Raw genomic sequence first — 25,935 nt, forward strand, 5'->3', positions numbered from 1 at the left:
GAACTAAAGAAATGTAGCTTCACGGTTTAATATGCATTGATTCCTGAAAGTCTCAGTGATTTTAGATATATTTACTAACACTATAAACACGAAGACGTTTAAAATATATTTTGTTTCCAGTAAAGCGCAGATGATGTTCTGGTCTTTAGAAGGCATAAGGTGCGTTAGCCCTACTCCTGTGTGTGGTAGTTTCTGTTCGTTGTTTGGTAGTTTCCTGTTTGTGGTAATCTTCTGGTGATTATTATTGTAACTTCTGTTCGTTTTGAGTTTCATTTATCTAATGATAGGGATTTATGTTTGTTTACTCTTGAATTACTATTCAACTTTATTTCTGCTTGTTATAGGCTTAATGCAGTTCTTTACTTTTCTTTGAAAAACTTCTTCACAATTTGCAGCCAATTTTACGAATAGTTTTGCTATAGAACTTTAGATGGATGGATACGTGAAAATTATTCAAATATATAGATTGAAAATCTACATGATCTTTGAGGTTTTACACGGCTGAAGCCATTCTGACCACCATCATGTTGCAACCTTGAATACAGAAAAATATTGACCTACCCTCCCCCTCAACATGCCCCCAAAATTTCAACTTATTCCTTTATCCATTCCTGAGATATCGCAGATACACCCTCTTGACAGCCATAAATGCATACAGTATCTTTTGATTTAGTCCAACATTCCCCTCAACACGCCCTGAAAGTACCAAAGCAATGCCCAAAGATGTTCCTGGGATATTGCAGAGACGCCCTTTTGACAATCTGGATACGCATAGTGTTTGTTGGTTTATTTTACACCCCTTTCAATTTTCTCTGGAAGTTTCAACTTTATACCCTATTCCTTTCCTGGGATATAACATATATGCCAATTTGATAAACTGGGCGCACTTAAGCACTTTTGATTTAGTTCAACAGTTGTTGTAGCAGTTGCAATAGTAGTAATCGCAGTAATAACAGTCATATTAGTAGCAGTCATGACAATAATAGTTGCAGAAGTCATAGTAGTAGTAGTAGTAGCAATAGTCGTATCTTAGCAGTAGTAATTGTAGTATTAGTAGTAGTAGCCGTAGCAGTAGTAGTGTTAGTAGTCGTAGTAGCAGTAGTAGTTTCCTTGAAATTTGTACTTAATACCCTTAACTGTTCCTGGGATATTGGAAAGACGCCCTTTTGACAATCTGGATACATATAATGTCTTTTGATTTAGTTTTATAACCCCTTCAACTTTTCCTGTAAATTTCAACTTTATACCCTATGCCATTCTTAAGATATTGCATCTATAGCATTTTGAAACCTGGATGTAGTTAAACTCTTTTGATTAGTTTAATAGTTGTAGTAGAAGCCGTAGCAGTCCCAGTAATAGTAATAGTCGAAAATAAACAAGCAGTATTGTAGAAATACCTTAGTAGCAGTAGCTGTTGTAGTAATAGTAGTAGTACTCGCAGTAGAAGTAGTTGAAGTAGAAGTAGTCAAAGTAGTATCAGTAGCAGTCATAGTAGTCGAAAATAAACAAGTAGAATTGTAGCCATGCGTAGGTAGCATTAGTTGTTACAGTAGTAGTAGTCATAGTCGTAGTAGTAGTAGTAGCCGCATTAGTAGTAGTGGTAGTCGTCATGGTTGTATTAGTCGTAGTAATAGTAGTAGTCGCAGTGTCCGTAGTAGTGGTAGTCTTAAGTCACAGATGTAGTAGCTATTGTAGTATACATATAGTGTCTTTCAACTTCAGTGGCATTTAGTCGGGTTTTCTATAGCACAATTCGAGGAGAAGCAAAAAGACACGGCAACTTCTCCACGCCCAAGAGTCGATTTTTTATGGAGGGGGCGGTACCCGAAATTTAAGTTGTACTTACCGTTTCCATGGTGGACCAAGTGAAAAAATAAAAATTACAGTGAAAAGTATATATAAACTGGAGACCAAAACTGCAAGAATTATTTTCAGAGGCAGACACAAACAAAGTTTTGCCGAATCAACGAGTTTGTGGCACAGATGAAATTTTTTGAGTATCCATGGCATAAGTCAACGTTATACTTATGTCACTAATTTAGAATCTAATGGGTCAAAATTTTCTTTGGTTTATCATTGTCTTAAACACTGAAAATCTTTACTTTAAGACTTAAAGTTGGCCTGATTTATTGGGTTTTCGGAAATTACTAAAACATCACTAAAGCATCTGAGGTTTTGGACAGTTTAAAAGTGGAAGACGTCAAAAGATTTCTAAAGCTTAATTATCGTTATTCTCGAAGAACACCGAGTCCTTTATTAATATTTTTAGGGTACCAAGTTGTTCAAACAAAAGATAAATTTATATTTCTAATAGTATTATATTTTTATATGCCTCCTTAACACAATATATATATAAAAGCTACCAAGTTAAATTTGTAACTCTAACAGTGGTTTCAGGTTGGAAAAGTAGGCCCATCACATTAGAAACGTTTATACAACCAAAAGTATTCAAAATAGACAAAAACGTCCGGAATATCAAGCAAATATCCAGGGCAATGGAAAATTATTACCATATTTCTGAGGTCAGCGTAAAAAATTATATTTTGTAGTTTAATTGAAGCTTTAGTATTGTTCATCTTGGCTTCGGCAAATTGAAAAGCAGGAAAAAAAAAACAAGCAGAAAGAAAGAAATTTGCTGATAGGGTCTTTATTTATTTTTCTTCACTTAATCTTTTTTTGTCAGTCCCTAGGAAAGATTACCTTATCACTCAATTTAGAAAGATTTAAGAGTGACTAATCTAAAGACAATAACTCCAGATTACCAACAAGAAAATGACAGAAGACAAATCAGATAAGAGTATTAATCATCAACCTTTGGAGTCATTCAGATGCATAATTTATTACAAAGTTCTCTTTTTACATGAGCTTGTCACTAACAATCCTGCCACATGTCTGAATAAGGTATATTTTATTGTATAGCGTTAATGTATACTTTCAGTCACTTAGATCCAAAATCGATTACTAATTTTTTTTTTCCTATATAAATTTGTCACTAATACTTTTGAAACGTTTTGTATATAGCTTAATAGCCTTTCAATACAATCATGATTATTACTGAACAATTAATACATCTAAATAGTACCGTAGACTTTTAGAAGATGATGGGGATAACATTAACACTATTCAACTGTATAGATTTTTTTTGTAAACATGATACTCACAACAGAGTGGAGCAATTATTTACACAAACAAAGAAACATAATAAATGATTGGACTATGTCCATAATGCCCTAGGATGAAAATAAATTAATACTGTAAACGCCAGGTATGTGACTCACTGTGAGTGTGTACGTGGGACCGCAGTTTAATAGGCACACGTCCGTTGTTAGCTTTGTCTGCTACTGGCGCTTCTTCTCTCTTGGGCAGCTGGGACTGGAGGGATCAATATGACATGGAGTAGGAAGGATCAATATGACATGGAGTAGGAAGGATCAATACTTGAGTGGAGTGTGTGGGAAGGCAGGTATTTTAGTTGGGTTAGAGGTGCGTGAATTAGTGTTTCCAATAGAGTGTAGGTGGTAGGGTAACTGAAATAAAAGATATCATTCCTGAGTTAGCTTTAATTTGAAATTCTTTCTCAATAGTTTTTTTAACATCTTTTGAAAGTTCTTGTTACTATGGGTCGTCGTTCACTCTTTACTAGGTTTGCTATTTTCACTGCTGAGATGTTTATAGGCCACTGTCAAACATCCTTGCTTCAGGGCCTAAGGATTCGATAGCCTTATTCTTTTGTCAACTTCGAACTCTGGAGTTACATTGGGATAAGCAGGTTGTTTTGATTTCTCAGTGGCGATTTTTCGCAACAAAGCTTGGTCAGGAGAGCTTAAGGATTCTACAGTAGCACATTCAACTTAGGCACCAACAATTTACATCTATGAATCCAGAGCACACTATAGCACAACGTTTCTAACGGATGTTTCGATGTCTTCATAAATCAGAGCTCGATCTTCCGTGCCCGTAATACGCTGTAGAAGTGACCATTCGCTCTATTTTTTCTCCCCTTCTTCTCTCTCCATGTCACCCCCTGAGAAGTGCCATCCGGAGTGGTCTGCACCCCCCCCCCCGTTACACCACTGCTTTTTACATGGAAGAGCGAAACATTGGACAATTTAAACTTACTATAATTGAAATAAAAACATAGTTTTTCCTAACTTTTAAAGAGCCTTAAAAAGCAATTTTGTGGGGGGAGGGGGTGGAGCAAATTCTCAGCCTAATGAGCAGAAATAATATTAGACATGGCTAAAAATCTGATGTACATTTTTTCACGAGTACCATTTTATTTAGAGAAAAAAAAAAAAAAAATAAAAGCCAGAGAACCTTTTGGTTCATTAGGACAACTCCGACCTCCAACATATACATCTACATAGATAGAAAAAACAAAACAATAACCCCCATTGACAGACTAACAACACATCTCTAACAACATTAATTCACTTATGGCACTGCTAAAAAAATCAAACAAAATGATGATTAAATTTACGAAAATCCCTCAAATTTCCCTGTAAAATACTTGTGTCATGCTATTGCACCCAAATTTCATTCCTCATTGTAGCCTATATCTTCTGTTTTTTTTCAACTGACAGATCACACCACTTTACGACTGTCCACAAGAAGAAATGAAAAACAAAATAATATGGGAATAGAATGAGGTCCTAATTATAACTGGAAATAAATACGGAAGGAAAAGCACCACGTAAATCAACACCAGGGCTAAAACAAAATAACTTGAAATAAACGAGTTTTATATGAGTGATAAACATACACTGCTTTATTTTCAAAGTTTTTAAGGTCAAAAATACCAATATTGTATTCTGCAGAATTTTCTTTTTTCTCTTCAGTGGTATCAATAGCCACTGGGCGATTGGTGTTCCATCAAGCATGGTATTATGGAATAGGGATTGCTCGTCTTTTTTCCCTTTATAGAAGAGTTTTCCTTGGAAGTGTAAAGCTGTTCATCATTGCTTCCCCATCAAGAGAACCCAACCCACCAATTTCAGACTGTCTTGGGCAGGCAGCACTTGTCCCAGAAATGAGAAGGGAGAGTGACCCATCACTTGTCAGTCATCAAGAATAGGCAGTACTTGATCCTCAGAACCAGTACCAGCAACAAAACTTTTTTCCTCCCATCTTAGATTGCTACTCGTGGGATCTTTGCTTGCACCATGGTTGGCACTACATATGTTCAGGTGTATTAACCCCCCTTCCCAAGATCAATATGGCAGCCAAGACTGGGTTCAGTCCACCCAATCTTTGCAGAGTTTTTCAAAAAAAAAAAAAGCTACACTGCCTCATGGTCAAACACTAGGCAGGACAGTCAGTGGCTGGAAGCTGACTGAAATTAGCAATAATAAGCCCATATTTGTGCCTACTACCCTCAGGGGCACCAAGAAAAGGTTGCTATCATTACCCACATATCCGAAAATTGGATCTAATAAAAAAAAAAGTTGAACTGTAAATCATTTAATCTTTATTGTACCTAGGTAAGCGGGATTTGACTAAATGAAAGTCATTGTTTTTCTATAAAATAGTTCCTTGTAGGAAAGTCAAATGTATGCTGCCTCTGGCATTGATATACCAGATTTGCTTTTATGGCAATCTGGAAACTAAGAATCATATTTACACTTTCATGCTTAAACAACCTGAGTGTTGCATAAATTATAAATGACAAAAAAAAATACCACTCACCTCTTCAACTGTCAAAGGAAGAACGACGCGACTGAAAATAAAAATGCAATTTAAAGCAGCTGTAATTAATTTTGGTCATGCAAAAGTAAGACACTTAAACTCAGACTTATACAAGGGGGAGGAGTTTGATTTTGATTTGGAGGAAATTTTTTAATCCTTCATAGATCAAGAACACTTGCCAAGCTGTTTGAAGTACAGCCTGATTGTAGTTATATGTGCACACATCCAAAATCAAAGAGAGGTATCAATGGTTCTTTCAGATCCTGTTTTTCTTCAACATTTGACATGGAAGGCCTCAGGAAATTCTGAGAAATTTCAGCATGAAAATAACTTTTGTCCTATTTACCCCCTTCCCCCCTACAAAATCCTCTGATAGCCAACCTCCCTAACACTTGGAAATGTCTGTGAGTATGATCTTGATTGTGAACACCAGAATATCAAAGGAGGTTGGGGGGTAATCTCCTAGCTAAAATTTGATTGCAAATAAATGAACCCCAGTCCAATCAAAATGTTTGAAAAGATGCTGTCAAAAATAAAATATATATGTGCCTATAAAAGCACTTTTACAATTATGTCCTTTCTCCTTTAATTTGGGTAGATCTAATGAACTTTGTTTTGTCTAAAACCACAGAGGATGTTAGGAACACATGGTTGATTGCAAAGAAAAGGTAAGATGACATTTGATTTGCATTTCTTCAATCATCATCAAATTACCTGTAAACAATAAAAAGGAGTCCAATTTTATTCACAAGTCTTTATATAAATGATGGTGAGTTAGGTCTTAGGATAAATTTTAAAAACCAATATATTTCATGGTAGAGGGTGTTACTACTGATTGGACAATGTCAAATTTTTTCTGGTTCTAACAATAACTTGGATTCCACATCCTAACTCTAATTATGAATCTTGACTCTTAACAAACTTAAAAGTACTTTATTCTTAATAAATTTTCAAACCATATACAGCATAGATCAAGTGTAAAATGAAGATTAATTGGTATCAACTATTAAATGAAACCCAAAACCAACTGAAATTACAATAAATACAAAAAGTTTAGCTTAAAATAGAGAGAAACTACAGCAAACAGGAGTTGGACTATCACCCCATATCAAACAGTTCGTGGTAACGAACTGTAAGTAAGGGCCTACCCGACTCAATAGTAACCGAAACTCTAAAAAGCGGAATTTTGATATTAATAGATACATCAAAAGAATCATATTTTAAATGCTGATTTTAAATATATAAGTTTCATCAAGTTTAGCTTTACCCATCAAAAGATATGTGCCTGAGAAGATTTGCCTTATTTTCGAAAAAAGGGAGAAACACCCCCAAAAAGTCATGGAACTTTAATGAGAATCACACCATCAGATTCAGCATATCAGAGAACCCTACTATAGAAGTTTCAAGCTCCTCTGCAAAAATGTGGAATTTTGGATTTTTGGCCAGAAGAAAGATCATGGATGCATGTTTATTTTTTTTTTCCAGGGGTGATTGTATTGAACCAGTAGTCCTAGAATATCGCGGGAGGGCTCATTCTAACGTAAATTAAAAGTTCTAGTGCCCTTTTTAAGTGAAAAAAAATGGAGGGCAACTAGGCCCCCTCCCATGCTCATTTTTTTCCCACAGTCACCCGATCAAAATTTTGAGACAGCCATTTTGTTTGGCATGGTCAAAAAATACAATAACTATGTCTTTGAGGATGACTTAATCCCTCACAGTCACTGGGGGAAGGTCTGCAAGTTATGAACTTTGCCCAATGTTTACATATAGTATTGGTTATTTGGAAGTATACATAAGTTTTCAGGGGGATTTTTTCTGGTAGTTTGGGGAGGAGGGGTCGGGGTAACATGGGAGGATCTTTTCCATGGAAGAAGTTTTCATGGGGGAAAGGACATTGCTATGAAGGGGGGGTCGGATTTCCCAGCGTTATGTAAAAAAAGATCAGAAATAAAAAAAAAAAAATTCAACTGAAAGTAAGGAGCAACATCAAAACTTAAAACGAACAGAAATTATTACGTATATGATTGGGTTCGCCCCCTAGTCATTACCTCGCCCTTTACGCTAAAGTTTTTTTTTTGTACTTCCATCAGAGCAATTATTCTAATCCAAAGCCTTTGTGATTAACAGGTCATTCTTAAAGAATTGGGACAAAATTTGAACTTTAGCATAAAGAACGAGGTACTGACTAGAGGGTGAACTCCCTAATATACTGTAATAAAAATATACGGATATAGAAGTTCATTACGTAAGTTAATTCGCAAGTTACGTCAGAGCAAAATTTTAGGAAAGCCATTTAGCCAAAAAGTAAAATTAATTAGCAAATTTCGTTTTAATTATTCATGTACAGTGAGCCAAAATTAAAGCTACATTAATTCAAAAACGTTCAGAAACTAAATAAAAAAAATGAGTTTTTTTAACAGAAAGAAAGGAGCAACATTAAAATTTAAAACAAACAGAAATTATTCCGTATGTGAAAGGGGTTGTCCCCTCCTCACCACCTTGCTCTTTATGCTAAAGTTTGACTCTGTCTCACAACTTTATTGTTTAAAACAATAAAAAACTTCAGAATAAAGAGCAAGGCGGTGAGGAGGGGACAGCCCCTTTCACATACAGAATAATTTCTGTTTGTTTTAAGTTTTAATATCACCCTTACTTTCAGTTAAAAAAACTTGTTCTTTTATTTAATGCCTTGTAAAGACCAGAACATTACATGCACTTTACTTAAAACAATCCTTATTTCAAGCTGTGACATTATTTCTAAAAATCCAACTGTTATAATGCAGAATTTGTCCCAGACCATCAAAGGCCAGTGGCTTTTAGAGAGGGAAGGGGCAGTGGTGTATACTTCAGAATATCTTCCCAGGGCATAGTTTAGGTTCTGGGTCCATTACTGAGTTTGTTCACCTAGCTCAGCTCCTTTTAAGATAGCAAAAAGCAATCTTCTAGAATGTCAACCTAAATTCAAAAATAGCTGTGAAAACTAAGTATATAGGGTAAATAATTGCATCTTGGATATAACCCATTCTGGAAACAATATCCATCAACTTATGCTGTAGCTAAAATTGGTTATACAGTAACTAAATTTCTGGTAATGGTATACTTTGAAGCAACTTAGCCCAATTGGGAGAGGGTGGTGGGGGGGGGGGCGGTTGGATGCAATTATCATAATACTACTACTACTACTACTAGCAACTCACTGCAGCACCATGCCGCCTGAGGCTAACACAGCTATGCATGCTCTTCCTCTATCCCAATCTATTCAAAGCCTCCTTTTTTTACACCCTCCCAGGAAGTTCCCATTACCTTAAATTGCAGCTTGGAGTGAAATTAGGGATTTTCATCCTTGTAATGCTGCATTGTGACTTCTTTGGGTTGTTTGATAATTTTGGGTTGAGGACTCAGCAGCTTCCCAGTTGTACAGAAACTCTAGCTGTAGCCATTCTTTGTCTAGATTTTTCTTGAATGCACCTGTTGAATCAGCTGCCACTGTATTTTCAGAGAGTAGATTCCACGAGGTTATTACTCGTTGGCTGAGAAAATGGCTTCTTTCTCGGACTAAGGAGCGCTGCTTGAAGATTTTTTTTGGAATGACCTCTAGTCAAAGAATGTACTGAGGGGGGGGGGGGTTAAGGAGACGAGGGGGAACATTTTTGGAAATAATTTTGTGGGTCATTATCATGTCATCACGTTTCCTCCTATATGCAAGCGTAGGAAGCTTCAAGTGATGTAAATGCTCTTTGTATGGCATTTGTTTGAGGCCTTCAACCATTTTGGTTGCTCTTCATTGAATTCTTTCTAGAATTTCTTTGTCCTTCTCGAAATAGGGTGACGTCAGGGACATTCCAACCTCTAGGCGCGGGCAAACTAGTGCCCTGTAGAGCTTCATAAACACACTTGTGTGTCTGCTAGAGATAATTCTTTTGATCATTCCAAGATATTGGTGGGCAGACAGTGATACATGTTTTGCATGGGTGCTGAACTTAAGTTGACAATCAACAATGACTCCAAGATCTCTTTCTTCAGAGACTGCAAAAAGGGGATTACCTTGGAGATGGTATTGCTGATGTGTATTATGATTGTCAAAGTAGATTGCATTGCATTTATCACTACTGAATGAGAGGAGCCATGTATGAGCCCAAGTCCCAAGAATATTAAGGTCTTTTTGAATAGATTGCCAGTCAGAGGTTGTGGCTGCTTTACCAACAAGTTTTGAATCATCAGGATAAAGAGTGAGGAGGTTTGAGAGAAGATTGGGTGCATCATTTATATATAAGCTGAAGAGACTTGGCCCAAGAATGGTCCCCTGGGGAATACCACTTAAAACAGTTGTAGACAAGGAGAAGAGATTTCCTTTAAATCTTTCTTTATGACATCCTTCCACCGCAGACAGGGATGACCTGGTTTCCGTTTAGCCCTAGATGGTTGGCCAAAAAGGACAATCTTCAGCAATATGTCGTCCTTCATCTGCACAACAGGCCCTAGCCACCTCAACCTTTCTGTCATTATAGCCCTAAAAAGTGGTATTGGACCACATTTTTTGTACAGCCTACTTTTTGAAATACAGCCAGTCAGCCGGGTACCCAGAAGTGTGGAATTGCATGTGGTCCCTTGAGCAATGTTTAAATGGGCATAGTGACAGAGCCATTGCACCTAACACTCCTCTGCCACTGTTGTTCACTGTGCCCTCCCTCAAAATCAAAGAGCAACTTATTAAAGCATTATTTACTAGAAAGGAAGATATCCAGTTCTGCCATGACCATTCAAAGCAAAACCATGAAAAGTACAAGCAGCTTGTCCAAAACTGAAAGAACACACCACTGCAGGTGAACAAAACCTTGGCATATACACCTTCAAAATTGTGAGAAAAAAACCAGTCTGCCTACTAGACTGGCCCCAATCCAGATGTAGAACCCCAAAAATTTGACAGTGTACATAATGTAAATATTAGTGTTATATCTACTGAAAGATAATCAACTGTTTCTAGAGCTGATTTATCCAACTCTGAAAGTTTTTGGACTGCAAATTCATCAATGGCTGCAACAACCCTTGCCTCACTAGACAACCACATGGACAAGCCCAACTACCAGACAAACCACCAAAGTAAGAAACACCAACAAAAAGTAAGTCCAACTTTTTCTGCTCTTATTACAAACATTGACCAGCTTACTAACAAACTGAATGACCTGAAAACTTCTTCTTCTTCTATTTAACAGCAGGCGGGCTTTTCAGTATAACTATTTAGCCCTTTTCCTTTTGCTTCACTCTGTGGGCTACAGAGCTACTGTCTTGATTGCCTCATATTTATTATATATATTCAGATATCTTTCAGCAGATCTTTCGACTCTAGGAGTTCAAGTATAAGATGATAGATGTCGATTTCTATGCTCTGTGTGCAGGTATAGTTGGCTAGGCTCTTGGCTGATAGTGGGATTTTGTGGTGTTTAAAGTATTTTAACAGTTTAGAAAGCAAGGTATGTTGTGCAGACGTCTGCATATTACATTCAAATAGGCAATGGTCAAATGTTTCATTATTCATATTACAATGCCTGCAAAGAGGGGACAGGGGAATTGAACCACTCGAATTAGAAAGCTTATATGAGAATGCAAGGAAATTTAGTCCATTTGTTCCAGAACGAATTCTATCATAAATTTTAGAAAGATACTTATTGGGAAAGGGGGAAAGGATAGGATTAATCTTATTAAAATTAATATCTGATAGCCTCCATCGGTAAATATCTCTAATTGGGATTGGTCTCCCACTTGGCTGGTCAATATTTATAGCATTTTTTGCTATTTCATCAACCTGATGATTACCACTTATGCCAGAGTGGCTAGGAATGTACTGAAAGTAAGTTTTTATGCCACTTGAAGCAAGATTATCAATAATACTGTGACAATGATAAGTGTCAATGTTGAACTTATATTGAGGAGCTGAGGCCAGCAACTCAAGGCTTGATAAAGAATTGGAATAGATGATAATATTATTCGAATTTTCAATCACAGGTTGGTTTTGCTTAAGGTGTTCTAATGCCATGATTATGTCATTTAACTCAGCAGACATTATAGATAAATTATTAAATAATCTTTCACCCATTGCAATTTTCAGGTGAGGAAGGAAAACACCACTTGCAACCTTCTCATTCATTTTTGACCCATCAATAAATATTTGGAAGTGATTTTTATAGGTAATTGTATTAAGTTCTGCAAATTTTTTCTGGACAAAAGCAATGGGGGTTAAATCTTTATTCCATTTTGAAAATTCAGTATTTATTATGGGAAATGACCAATTCCATGGAGGGGATTGGGGGAAAGTAGGTGCAATAGACTTTGCTGGTACAGGGAACTTCTTTTCAGTATAGGTATACTCATCTGCAATACCTCGGTACATTGCTGGGTTTCTTAACCATTTATGCAACGTGTGTGAGCTATTTGATTCAATTTTTGTAAGATGTTTTATCAAGAGAAACCTACATCTCTCCCTTATTGTTGTTAATCCACTCTCCATAAGCAGAAACTTGGTGCTTGTGGGTTTCCTAAGACCAAATATGAGATGCATTATATCATTTTATGTTGTTTCAAGTTTATGCATCTGGGTCTTTGCACATGCACCATAGACAATGAGCCCATAGTCAATATGGGGTCTTATATGTGATTCATAAAACTGGAGTAAAGTTTTCTCCTTACAACCCCAGGGTGTGGAAAGAAGTCTTTTTAGTATATTTGCTTTTCTATAGCATTTTTTTATTGTGTTTGAAATGTGGAGGTGGAAATTAAGTTTTTGGTCAAGCATGAGACTTAGGTAATTAATATTATTATCTTCTGGAATAGTTGTTTTATTTAGAGTTAGTTTTGTATTAACATGGTTTCGCTTCTGGTGGAATTGGATTATTTTTGACTTGGTGGGTGCAATGGGTAAATCTGAATGTTGAGAGAATTTTTCAAACTGGAAAAGTGACTTTTGCAGATTTGACTGTGCTATCTGAAAGGTGTTGCCAGATGACCAAAGCACCAGATCAGTAGCATATTGTAGATTCGTGTGGGGTAGGTTCATGTCCCAGAGATATAGGGCAAATAGGAGGTAACTGAGGACTGCTCCCTGAGGTAGGCCTTTGGATATTGTCTTTTGGGGTGAAGAGGCTGAACCAACACAAACAATGAAACTTCGCACTTCTATGAAGGATTTAATAAAGGATACTAGCTTAGGAGGTACTCCAAGGTTTGCAAGTTTATTTAAAAGGATTTGGTGGTTCATTGTCATATGCTCCTTCAAAATCTAGGAAAGCTGCCACTAGGATATTATTTTTTTAGAAAGATTCATTTATTGCATTTGTTAGCAAAATGAAAGCATCTGTTGAGGAGTGGTATTTCCTGAATCCAGTTTGAGTGTGTGGGATCATGTTATTTTTCTCAACAAACGAGAGGAGTCTGTGATAAATCATTTTCTCCATTATTTTCCCCATCACAGGTGTCATCATTAAGGGTCTATAATACACAGGGTTATCTTTTGGTTTATCTTTCTTTAGGATTGGTAGGAGGGACGAACATTTCCATATATTGGGGAAACTAGAAGATGCCCAAGCGTGATTATAACAATTTAGCAGTTCATGTTTGTATGAAGGTGTGAGATTCTTTATCCATGTAGGGTGTATGTTGTCATAGCTGCTGCTAGTTTTGGACCTAATATGATGTATTGCATTATTCAATTCCTGGATTGAAAATGGATTAGTTATGTACTCGGATCCTGGGCATGGTTGGTAACTAGGGTTCATAGGAATTGTGGACAGATTGCTTTGATTATTTGATGTTAGCTTATTAACAAAAAGAGTTGCAAATAGGTTAGACTTTTCATTATCATTGTCATAATGGGTATTATTATGTATAAGCTCATACAGGAGTGGGTTGGGAGAAGTCTTTTTCCCACATATGTGGCTTATGACTTTATGTATAATTGGCTCATGCGTTTCTCTGGAGAGATTATTTGCAAAATTATTCCAGTATTTATATTTAGCATCTATTATAGTCCTTTTTAGATTAGATTCTGCTTGTATTTTTTTTAAATATGTAGTAAGTGTTGGTTTTTTTATGAATTCTGTCCTAGCTGCCTTTTTTATCCTCTATTTATTTAGGCACTCATTTGTCCCCCATGCTTTAGGAATTTGTTTAGGGAATGTTTTCTTAGGTGTTGTCCTCCGGATAGCATGATTAGCTGTATTTATTAGTAAAGATGTCAACGCTTCAGCATGTGTGTCAACTGTTGTGTTAGAAATGCATGAACTTTGGGTGAAACTTGTAATTTCATCATTTAGCTTATTTTGGAAAATAGACCAATTTGCTTTAGTGTTGATATATTTGGAGGTATGAGATGAAGTTTCAGCAGGTTCATTTAGGGAGCAAACTAATTATTATTCATAAATGATATTAGTTCATTTAGCTTATTTTCTGTGAGTGATCTTACATTCCATTGGAGTATTGATAAATGTTGTGTTGTTGATTTATTCTTCATATGACTGTGTATCAATGTTCAGCTTTGTTAAAAGTAAAGCAAGATCTTTTTTTGCTTGAATGAGCATATCATTTGGGATGTAGATTTTTGCCAATTCTGCAATGATTTTTGTTTTCTGTAGTTGATGTATGTTCATGGCCTGAACTGCATTACAGTTTAGAATGAATAAGCGTATATTTAGGAATTGCATTTTTGGTAGTGCATCCTGTTTGTTGGTTAAGGGATTGATTCCTGGTAGTGTTTCTGGTTTGTTTCTTCTTGGGAGGGAGGGCCAGACTGGCCTTATCTCACCGGAAAAGGAGGCTTGTTGGCTTGGTGATTCCTTCTGATAGGGATTTGAGCTAGGGGGCTTAGAAGATGGTGTTTTATATGGGGTGCTTGATGCATTGGGGGCATTTGACTTGGGGGTTTTGGTTGGTTTCATTATAGGATTTATTTGTTATTGTTGGGCAGCATTTGCTTCCATTGCAGCAAAGGGGTATGGGATGGCCTTCTCTGTTGATATTTGGAGCGTTAGAGCTCTTCTCTTGTATGCAGGGCATAATGATTTATTTGTAGATTCATGTGGGCCTTAGCAATTGATGCATGTAGGCTGAGTGTTGTTGCAAGTTGTCAGCTCTTTAGGATGGAAAGATTTACAATTACTACACTCTTGGAGAATTTCATTGCATTTGTTTGTCATGTGTCCCAGTTTGAAACACTTCTGACACTGAATAGGCTTAGGTTTGTATTCCTTGTGTGGTTTGATTTGCCCAAACAGGAATAATTTTTCTGGGATATCAATTTTATCCTTTAGTGTGAATAAGAAAGATCTACTAGTTTTTAGGCCATTAGAGTTAGGTTTCCCAAGTTGGGCAACATCCTCAACTGGGATTGTGTTTCCAGCCCTATCTGAGAGGCCTTCTTTTAACTCCTGAGTAGATATCTCTGGGGGAACATTATAGACTACTATTTTTGTTGGTGATTGTTTTGGGTTCCAATTAGATGCAATAATTGGGGTATTCAGAAGGGATTTAAGGTTAATTATTGTATCTGCTGATTTCTGATCTTCTACAGCTATTAACAGAGATCCATCATGGTTAATGTTAAGAGAGAACATTGATTTTAGCAATTTAAAAATTGCAACTCTTCTTGCAGTGATCATTTTTATTTCAAAGGGGGTAGTGGGAGTAATTTTAAGGTAAATTCCTAAGTTTTTGGAGGGAGGATCTTGGGCAGGGAGAGGGAAATGCTTTTAATTGGGGAGATTTTTTTCCTTTTTTAGGACTTCTAGAGAGGACCTCTTGAAACCCATTATCATCGTTTATGGTTACATTAGCCCCTACACTTATCATTGTCCTATTCTCCGAATTGGAGCTATCATTAAAACTTTGAGAATGGGTGCTTGACCAGCCAGGATGTGTATCTTTCACTATGACACTTTCATTGGAATTCGATTTGGGATCTGGGTGGACTTTTTTTTTTGGAGGACTTCTAATCATTGCCTATTGGAAAAAGCTTTAAAGCACAAAAATGAAACTAAAAACAAGAAGGGAAAATAGATGATATCAAACCGTCTGCACTATACTATGGGGAGGATAAACACCACAGTATAGCCCTGAGGATGACTTGAGCAGAATTGGTTTGGTACAACTGCTGATTAGAAGAGATAATAATCACAAGAAAATATATTTCGATTTTCTTATAAGGTTGCTGTTGCTGTGAAAAACTGTTGTCTACTCAAAAATTATGATCTGGTTCTTCTGACCAAAGTCTAGTAGAACTGAGTTGGCTGAATCCCATATTAAGTTCCATGTATATTTTGTTATCTCAAATTTACAGTCACCAAAATGTAGACACGGTTCATTGGCACTTGTCAAAGCATTCTACAGTGCCCAACAAGTTAGTATATACTGTGACTCAGATTATGTGGAAGCTATATGGTTTCATCTCACTGATCACAACAACATGGTGGTAGCTTGAGAAGGCTGCATATATAGGAGCCCCTCTGTCCCAGACCAGCTTAAAACAGAAAGAGTGAATACAAGTATGTTTTTTACCTCAACTGCAAGCTTTAAAGGGAATTTAATGATAGCTGATGACAATCAACTTCTCCACCCTTGACTGGAGAGAAGGCTTACTGTTTGACCCCTTCCAGTTGGATAGAAGCTCCTCTAGCCCTTTCTCTGAGTGCCTTCATGATCTGATCCTGCCTCAGATAGTTGAAAAGCCAATCAGGCATCAACTTTTCCAGAGACCAACCCTCCTTGATTTGGTATTCCTTAGAAATAAAGAACAGCTACAAAGCATAAGTTATATACCACCCCCCTTTAGGCAAAAGTGACCACCTTGTCATTATAGTCAATTTAGCCTTCAACAAGATAATAAATGATTATATCAAGAAGACTTACACTGACTCTGCAGCTATCAAAGGAGAGTTGAGTGGCATGGAATGGGGGTTTTTTGCTTGAGGGGGAGGTAGATCAACAATGGATCAGTTTCCAATAAGAGCTTACAGTGCTCCAGAAAGACACATCTACCAAACGTGTGCCAAAGCCCAAGACCCTCCCACACATGACCCCTCAGATATATAGAGAACAAAACCGAAAAAGCTGATACTAGAACAAGTACTGCAAAATGGGGAAAGATGATCACTATGAGAAGTTTGCAAAGGCTTGAAATAAACTACAAAATCTCACTAAACAACTCTATTCAAACTTCAAGTCCAAGCTTGCAGATGATAACAAGAGAAACCCCAAAAGGTTCTGGAACTACATATCTAGCAAAGATCATGGTAGGCATTAAATAAAGAAGCTGAAGAAATCTGATGGCATGGAAGTTACTAACCTCCAAAAATTGCTCAGTTACTCAACAAGCAATTTGCATCAGTGTTTACCAATGAGCCTGACAGTCCTCTCCCCAACAGTCCAGCATATGGTGTACCAAACCTTATGCCACCTATCAAGGTTTCTCTGGGGTCCATCACAAAGCAACTTGAAGTGCTAGATGTTAACAACTCAGCAGGGCTGGATAACATCCACTCAAGGCTCCCAAAAGAACTGGCTAATGAGATCTCAACTCCACTGTATCAAATATTTCCTCAACTCAAAGACTGTGCCTTCAGAATAAAAGAGCTCTCACAATAAACCAATATTCAAGAAAGGTGACAAGACAAATGCAGAGAATTATCAGCTGATCAGCTTAATCTCCGCTGTAGCAAAAACCCTGGAATGCATTGTGAATGCCAAAACTCTGACACAGCTTTTGTCGAACAGTATACTGTCACCAGACCAGCATGGATTCCTTATGAGAATGAGCTTATAGATAGTATTCAGTGCTTCTGTTGTTTTACAGCAAGAAAGTAAATAAAATCTGAAATCAGCCCAAGTGAAAGTAATCAATAATTTCAACAACTGTAGGGCTAAATTGTAAATCAGCTGAAAAGGATACTTTAGTCAGTGGAATACTAATAAAATATTGCCTGAGAGCTGGTTTACCATACCTGACCTCATGAGGGAGGGCTGAGATACAATCTAACTAGCAGTGATTACTAGCCTATATTTGGAGAGCACTGAAGAGGAATCAAATAGTGCTTTTCTTTTTCCAATCTGATCTTTGGTCTATAGACACCAGCTCCTCTTCTGCAGTTTGGCTGTCCTAGATTAGTGAAGCACTGAAATCCAGATATCTGCAGTGAACTCTCAGTAGAAGGAACTGCAGTATACTTTGGCAGAATCTCCACCAAACCGGCAATATCTGCTGCCTCTTCTTTTAAGAGCACTTGGGTTTCCAGAAGCTTGTTTGTAAGAGTCAACATTGCTTGAGATGACACGTAGGGTGTTATTTTTCCAAGACTTTTGTGACATGCCGTCTAGCAGCAGAGGTCCAGGAGCTGCAACTGCAATAGACACAGGTGGCGTGGAAGTAAGTTCAGAAACAGCACTTACGAAACCCGAATTACTCGAGCTATCACATGACAAAACAAGTTCACTACATAATTGACTAAGTTCATTTTCTGTAGAGGATATGCTTATATCAACACTTGAAGTATTATGAAACAAAGAAGATAACTGCAAGAAAACAGGGCTATTTACATGTGAGGGACAAACTGTTAGATTTCCATCACAGACTGGTTTGAGGCTGGCTTTGGAGTTTTCCAACTGTGATGAACAGCTACATTTTTTGACACTATTTGTCCTTTGAAGATGATGAGATCTGTTTTTCCAGCGTTTTTTCGCCTCTTTAGCTCATCTACAAGAGCTTTACATTTGTTATGCTCTGCCTTTGAAGCATCACCACGAAACTGAATGTCTTTGCTGAGTTCATGAGAACATTTGATGATTGTCCTTTTGATGTCAAAACTTGGTACAGAGAAGAGGATAGGAGGTGGGCGCGCACTTGCAGACTGTGGGTTTGCAGGGGTGGGTAGTCTTCTCACATTTGTAATACATATGTCCTGTAGTTTATACTTCTGGCTGAGGTACGACTGGATGTAGAGCTGTTCATCCGGTTGTGATGGGATACCATACGCAACTATATTAAGAGCTCTGTGCTGCCTATCCCACTCTTCAGCAAAAAGGTGCTGGACCTCACTGTCAAGATATTGAGAAAAATCATATTTTATGCTAGCAGTCTCTTGTTGAACAAGGGTCTGAATCTCAGCATGCACATCAGAGATTGAGCATTTATTGGCAACCTGATGTTCAAGAGTGGACACCTGTGCTTTAATATCACTGATTGACTTTGAAATTTCAGCTTTCAATGTAGTTTCAAGGTTTCTTACTGAGGACTAAACGATATCTTGCACAGCCTGGGATGGGATTTTGTCAATGATGTTGCTCTTCATATTGTTTATTGTAGCTTCAACAATACTCTTGATGCTAGGGTTCTGACTAGAACTGCTTGAAGTTGTACCAGAGTGTTTACAGATTGGACATTTTATGCAAACTTTGACCCGTTGAGATATTTTTGTGATCAATACATATTCGGGCTCAGGCATATCCATACAGTCAATACATATCCACTTCTCACATCCATCGCAGATAATTGCAGAAGAGACATCATCAAGATCCGTCTCACACGCCAAACACTTATCACATCCTTTTTTGGGGCTGATATGAATTCTTGTTGAACCCCCTCTAGGTGTTGCGTCCGTATTATGAGTCAGTTGTTTTTGCGGCATTATTTGGTCAGTATTAATGTATCCTTTTTTTCACTGATTTTTTCTGAACAGACTGGTCACTTTTCACAGTGTTTAAAAGTTCTGCCTGCAGAATTTGTTAAATTTATTCAATTACACTTAATTTTCAACCACATTGTATAGCATCATTGTCATCACTGACTGATGAAGCAAAAAATTAACTTACTTCAAAGTCCATGTAAGTCAAATAAAACTCTTATAAGGGCAATTATAAAGGTCACTGTAGGTTAATATACTTATAAAATAACACAAAATATGTAGGAAAATGTCTTTAACATATAAATTGGGCCTATAATCCTTTTTTCAACTTAATTAGAGAACAAATCAAACAGGTTCAGGCTATATGCTAGGCCTATCAAAGATAGGCTACTACCTGAAAGAAGATCTCTTCTAAAAAATCAACTATATCCAACAAAACAAAGAAAAATACTTCTCTTATTTACTCAAATTGGTTTATTTACTCAATTTGGTAGGCTATGAAGTATAGGCTAATTGTTGATATTTTTTGTTGCTAATTGTTTGTTTAAACAAGGATGATTATGATGGTACTATGAATCATCTGTTGAAGAAAAGAGCTGTCCACAATACTACCTATCCATTTAGAATAGCTAGAATAACTATCCAGTTAGAATAAAGTCTAGTTTAATAGATGGCAGGACACTATGGCGAATGAGGTACCCTATATCCAGGCAATGGATAAAAATTTTATTTTCCAGTCAATTTCTTATGATAGATAAGACTTTTCTGAACACATTGATATAACTTTATATATAAATAGAATACTTGGTCACACCAAAAAAGCAATGATTTTGTATTATTAAAAGTTTAGCCTCTGGGCCAATACTTCATCACTATCATCACTGACTACTGTTTACTTTCTTTATGTTTTGTATATAAATTTCTCTGTGTGTATACAATTTGAAAAAAAATGCCAAATAATTTTCTTATTTTGAAACATTTTTGTTTACTATTTGTTAATACTTTATGACTATAAGAAAATAAATTATGGGAAAATGAAAAGTTATGGAAAGAGTTTGTTGATTTAAAATAGGTGGTGCTGCCACCCTACCAATATTTTAGAATGTGCTCTAGAGTAAAAAAAAGGTTGGGAAGCCCTGGTCTATAACATAGATTCACCATTAGGGAAATTTTTGGCAGTTTATATTATTGACTTAGGAATAAAGTGAACATACAGCTTGATGCCTTTTTATGCTCTTTATAGATATAATAATTGCTTCTATTGAAAATTCAAATTTACCTGCCCCCACCCCCTTAATGTTCAAATATATACCCTGAATTGTAACCACACAAAAATGTTATCAACACTAGTTAAGTTATTGAAAAGTGGTTAAAAACATAGGTCTATAACTAGTTTATAAATAAGTGGTTCAAGAGTACCATATTCCAAAAATGGTCAATATCCACCAAATCATATTATTGAGTTAGGAATGAAGTGAATACACCATTTGATGCCTTTTTTTATGCTTATTACAAATATAATAGGCCCTAAGCATTTCTATTGGAAATGAATTTCAGCCCCCACCTATATATGCCAATTCAGGGTTAGGTTAGGTATATCCTATAAAGGGAGGGGGGGCTGAAATTCATTTCTGATAGAAATGCTTATTATATTTGTAATCAGCATAAAAAAAGGCATCGAATGGTGTATTCACTTTATTCCTAACTCAATAATATGATTTGGTAGATATTGACCCCAAAAATACTTATCTATAACAATTCAAGCCTCATTTAGCCTATTAGGCAACTCAAATATAAGGTAAAATTTTACTTTAGCTACTTCTGGCTGTCTTGGAAAGGAGTTTGGTTAGGAAAATGAAATTTTCAGGGATAGATCTACAGGCTAAAGTATGTCCTGGGAAGGTATTTTGAAGTACCTACCTCCACTCCTTCTCCCTCTACAGGGTCCTGACCTTTGATGACCTTTAAAAATCTGTGTGTTATAAAAGTGAAACCATGTAAAATAGATCTTCTGCTTAAAATGAAGTCCAACAAAATTGTTTTCAGCTTCACAATTTTGCTCAATCCTCATTTATAGAGTTTTAAGGATATGCAAATACATTTCCTAAATTTTGAAAATTAACATTGATATGGCTTAAAATACTACTCAAATAACAGGAATTGCATTTTCAGAACTAAAGCCAGAGAAAAAGAATCTTATAACAGAAAATTAAGGTAAAATTTTGTTTTGTCAAAATTTCAATAGGTATAGACCTGTCCTGTAAGCAAATTTCAGGACCCTCTCGAGGGAGAAGGAGATAATTAATTAAAAATACCTTCCCAGGACATATTTTGGTCAATATATAGGCTACCAAATCATATTATTGAGTTTCAAATAAGCCTAAAGTAAATACACCATTCGATGCCTTTTTTTATGCTGATTACGAATATAATCAGCATTTCTATCGGAAATGAATTTCAGCCCCCCCTATATATGCCAGTTCAGGGTTAGGTTGGGTTAGGTTTAGCCTATATAGGGGGGGGGGGCTGAAATTCATTTCCGATAGAAATGCTTATTATATTCGTAATCAGCATAAAAAAAGGCATTGAATGGTGTATTCACTTTAGTTGAAACTCAATAATATGATTTGGTATATATTGACCCATATTTAAGCCTGTAGACCCATCCCTGAAAGTTTCATTTTCCTAACATCACCCCTTTCCAAGATAGGTCAAAGTAACTAAAGTAGAATTTTACCCTGTTTTCCTACCATTTCAAGTTTTTAGAATGCCATTCTAATAAACTTGAAAGCCTAGAGCAGTTATATTTGGTAAAATTCTACTTTAGTTACTTTTACCTATCTTGGAAAGGGGTGAGGTTAGGTAAATGAAACTTTCATGGATGGGTATACAGGTTAGAGTATGGGTCAATATATACCAAGTCATATTATTGAGTTTCAAATAAAGTGAATACACCATTCAATGCCTTTTTTATGCTGATTACGAATATAATAAGCATTTCTGTTGGAAATGAATTTCAGCCCCCCCCCCTATATAGGCTATACCTAAACCAACCTAACCCTGAATTGGCCTAGATAGGGGGGGGGGCTGAAGTTAATTTCCGATAGAAATACATATTATATTCATAATCAGTATAAAAAAAGGCATTGAATGGTGTATTCACTTTTAGTAGAAAACTCTATAGCCTAAATGAGGATTGAGCAAAATTGTGAAGCTGAAAACAATTTTGTTGGACTTCATTTTAAGCAGAAGATCTATTTTACAAGGTTTCACTTTTATAACACACAGATTTTTAAAGGTCATCAAAGGTCAGGACCCTGTAGAGGGAGAAGGAGTGGAGGTAGGTACTTCAAAATACCTTCCCGGGACATACTTTAGCCTGTAGATCTATCCCTGAAAATTTCATTTTCCTAACCAAACTCCTTTCCAAGATAGCCAGAAGTAGCTAAAGTAGAATTTTACCCAGAATTTTGCAATTTGAAAATTTTCCATTGATGATTTCCAATAGAAACAATTAGGCTATTATATTTGTAAGAGCATAAAAAAGGCATCAAGCATTATTTTCACTTTATTTGTAAGTAAATAATATAAACTGCCATACATTTACCCACCATTATATTAATAAACAGAGACAACATTATCCATGCATCATTTAGCCTATAGCTTGTAGGCCTAGCCTATTTGACTTTGAACTCCACATGCTAGGCTGGGTAGGCCTTCATTTCTCTGACAAAAAAAAATAAGGAACAAAGAAAGGATATCATGAAAAAATGTTCTGGAGCCATAACCTACAACTCTTTTAGCAACATTTCTGCTTTCTCTAGAAAAGAAATCAGCGTCAAAAGACGTTTCCTTCTTCTAAGCAAGCTCTTAAAAAAAAGCAATTTCTCTTTGGCCACGTTTTCTGTTTAGACGGATTTACGGGAAGGCAATCTAGCACCGAAGGAATTGGATTGAGCAAGTTGATAACGTCAAAGAAAAAATACGTATCAATATGAGGATAAAAATCTTCCAACAGATTATTTTTTACAGAATAGGGATGTTTCTAAAACACCTTTCTATGCTATTGCCCACACCTTATTCTTTTACGGTATCCTAAAATGATGATAGTGATGTCAAATAAGTTAAAATCTTCCTTTTAGATTTTTGGCTTCTGATCTTTTAAGCAATTCTGTGTGTTCACGATATAGTGGTCAGCGGCAACTTAATGCGAAAGACGCTCGATGTTCCCTTAACCTAAGGGGATGGAACACGTAGCTGATTTCGGGAGCCGATTTCAGCCTTAGTGGACAAACGTTAGCGGTAAGAAAAATTTATTGCGCAAGATTCTACTATTACTAAAAACTCAATGCAGAACCAAGCCGCCTGAGGCCAACACAGCTACACAGGCTCCTCCTCCACCCCAATCTATTCAAAGCCTCCCTTTTTACACCCTCCCACGAAGTTCCCATTTCCTTTAAATCTTTCTTTATGACGTTCTCCCACCCCAAACGGGGACAACCTGCTTTCCGTTTAGCCCTAGATGGTTGGCCGAAAAGAACAATCTTCGGCAATCTGTCATCCGCACAACGTACCCTAACCACCTCAAACTTTCTCTCATTATAGCCCTAGAGAGCGGTATTGAACCACATTTTTCGTATAGCCTATAGTTTGAAATACGGTCAGTCAGCCGGGTACCCAAAACAATCCTTAAGCAATTTCTGTGGAAAACATCTAGCAAATCTTCATCCGCTTTTCGGAGCGTCCATCTTCAGAGCCATATTTGACCACTGTCATCACTGTAGCTTCTAATATTCTAATCTTGGTTTGCAGACTTATCTTCCTATTCTACCAAAGTTTTTTTTAACTGTGAAAAAACACCCTGAGCCTTGGCTATTCTACATTTAACATCATAACTGCTCCCACCATCTTTACTAATAATGCTAACAAGGTAAGTGAAGCTGCCCACCTGATCAATCTTTTCATTACCCAACACCACCTCTTAAGCCTCACCTATTCCTAGCCTTAGTGACTTAGGCTTCTTAACATTAATTTTTCTACTTGTACTAGCACCCTAAACTCGCAAAACCTCTAAAACTTCATTTATTTTGCTCACACTTTCATCTAGGATGATTAAATCATCAGCATAATCCAAGTCCAGGAGACCTTTTCCTCCCCATTTGATTCTGTGTTCTCCCATTGCCTTTCCTGTGCTCCTTAAAACAAAGTCCATCAAAATGATCCATATAAAGAGGTACAGAACACGACCCTGCTTAACTCCAGATTTAATACAAAACCAGATGCTAACCTCATTTCTTACCTTAACCACAGCAGTGCTATTCGCGTACATGGCACTAATTACTTTAATGTATTTTTCTGGTTTACCATACAAGGATAAAACCTTTACTAAAGCTCTTCTATCAACAGAGTCGAACGCTTGCTCATAATCTATAAAACCGAGGACCAAAGGTGTTTGAAAACTCAGGCACTTCTCAATTATTAGCCTAAGAGTGAAAATCTGGTCGACACATCCTCTACCTTTTCTAAAACTGAACTGTTCTTCTCATAAAACTTTGTATACGGCATCTCTCGGTCTAAAAAGTATCATATTACTAAGTAATTTTCTACCTCCAGAGACCAGACTAATGTCTCGATAATTGCCACACTCACTTTTATCACCTTTCTTATAAAGTGGCTTAATTAAGGTCTTCCTAAAATCGTTAGGTACTGCCCCTTTTTCAAAAATCATATTCATAATCTTCAATAACTTATTTCTAACCTCAGAGCCACCATATTTAAGAAACTCATTTACCACCCTATCACCACCTGGAGCCTTATTAGTATTTTATCCTTTTAATACTGTTGCTAATTCCTCATCACAAAATAAATCTTCCCTCACATCCAAAGTATCACAAACTTTTTCATTTTGCTCTATATTTTTTCCAGCAACTCTTATCTCGGTTAAGCAAGTTCTCAAAATGTTCGGCCCATCTCGCTTTAGTTTTTTCCTTGTCGCTAATTGCGACCCCATACCTATCTTTAAATGGGACAAGTCCGGATTGACTACTCCCTCTCAATTTGTTAACGTGCCAGTACAATATTTTACTATTATGCCGTCTAGCTGCATCTTCCAGATCCTCGGCAATTTTATCCATGGTCTCCACTTCACACCTCCTTAGTTCATATGTTAATGCTTTCTCCACTTTCTTTACATTTCTTTTGTTTTCATACGATCTATCACTCAGATAATTCTTGTACAAGTCCTTTCTCCTTTCTATTAAACATAAAGCTTTTTCACTAATATTTTTAGCTGCAGTTCTAGCTTTCTTCCCTAGTACACCTTCAGCAACTTCACAAATTATTTTTCTAAAATTATTCCAACCACCTTCCACATTATCAAATTTTAAACTCTCAAGTTTAGTATTCAACTGTTCCTGGAAAGTTTCTCTCAAATTCTCATCCTGGAGTCTATCAACATCATAACTTTCCGGGAGGTAGTTACCCTTCCGATATTTCAGCTATAAATTAACCCTTGACACTACTAGATGGCGATCTTTACTTTTAAAATCAATAACAGCACTCCTATATAACCTAGTATCTTGTATTGATC

The 25,935-nt window shown here is 36.5% G+C and overlaps 1 protein-coding gene across 2 annotated transcripts in view; it reads right to left on the bottom strand.

The window, feature by feature from the left end:
* vib (phosphatidylinositol transfer protein vib) overlaps nt 1-23,251 on the bottom strand; it is a 60,184-nt gene extending 36,933 nt beyond the window's left edge. For both annotated transcript variants that reach the window (XM_089098116.1, XM_089098117.1), the window contains exons 1-2: nt 23,139-23,251; nt 5,686-5,716 (exon numbers count right to left, since the gene is read on the bottom strand). In XM_089098116.1, the coding sequence (XP_088954242.1) occupies nt 5,686-5,716; nt 23,139-23,155 (48 nt within the window). In that variant the 5' untranslated portion in view covers nt 23,156-23,251. The remainder of the gene's footprint in view (nt 1-5,685; nt 5,717-23,138) is intronic.
* Nucleotides 23,252-25,935: the final 2,684 nt, after the last annotated feature.

The sequence above is a fragment of the Artemia sp. Qi Xiang Cuo genome, chromosome 12 (genome assembly GCF_049724085.1).
Source record: "Artemia sp. Qi Xiang Cuo chromosome 12, ASM4972408v1, whole genome shotgun sequence".
Lineage (NCBI taxonomy): Eukaryota > Metazoa > Arthropoda > Branchiopoda > Anostraca > Artemiidae > Artemia > Artemia sp. Qi Xiang Cuo.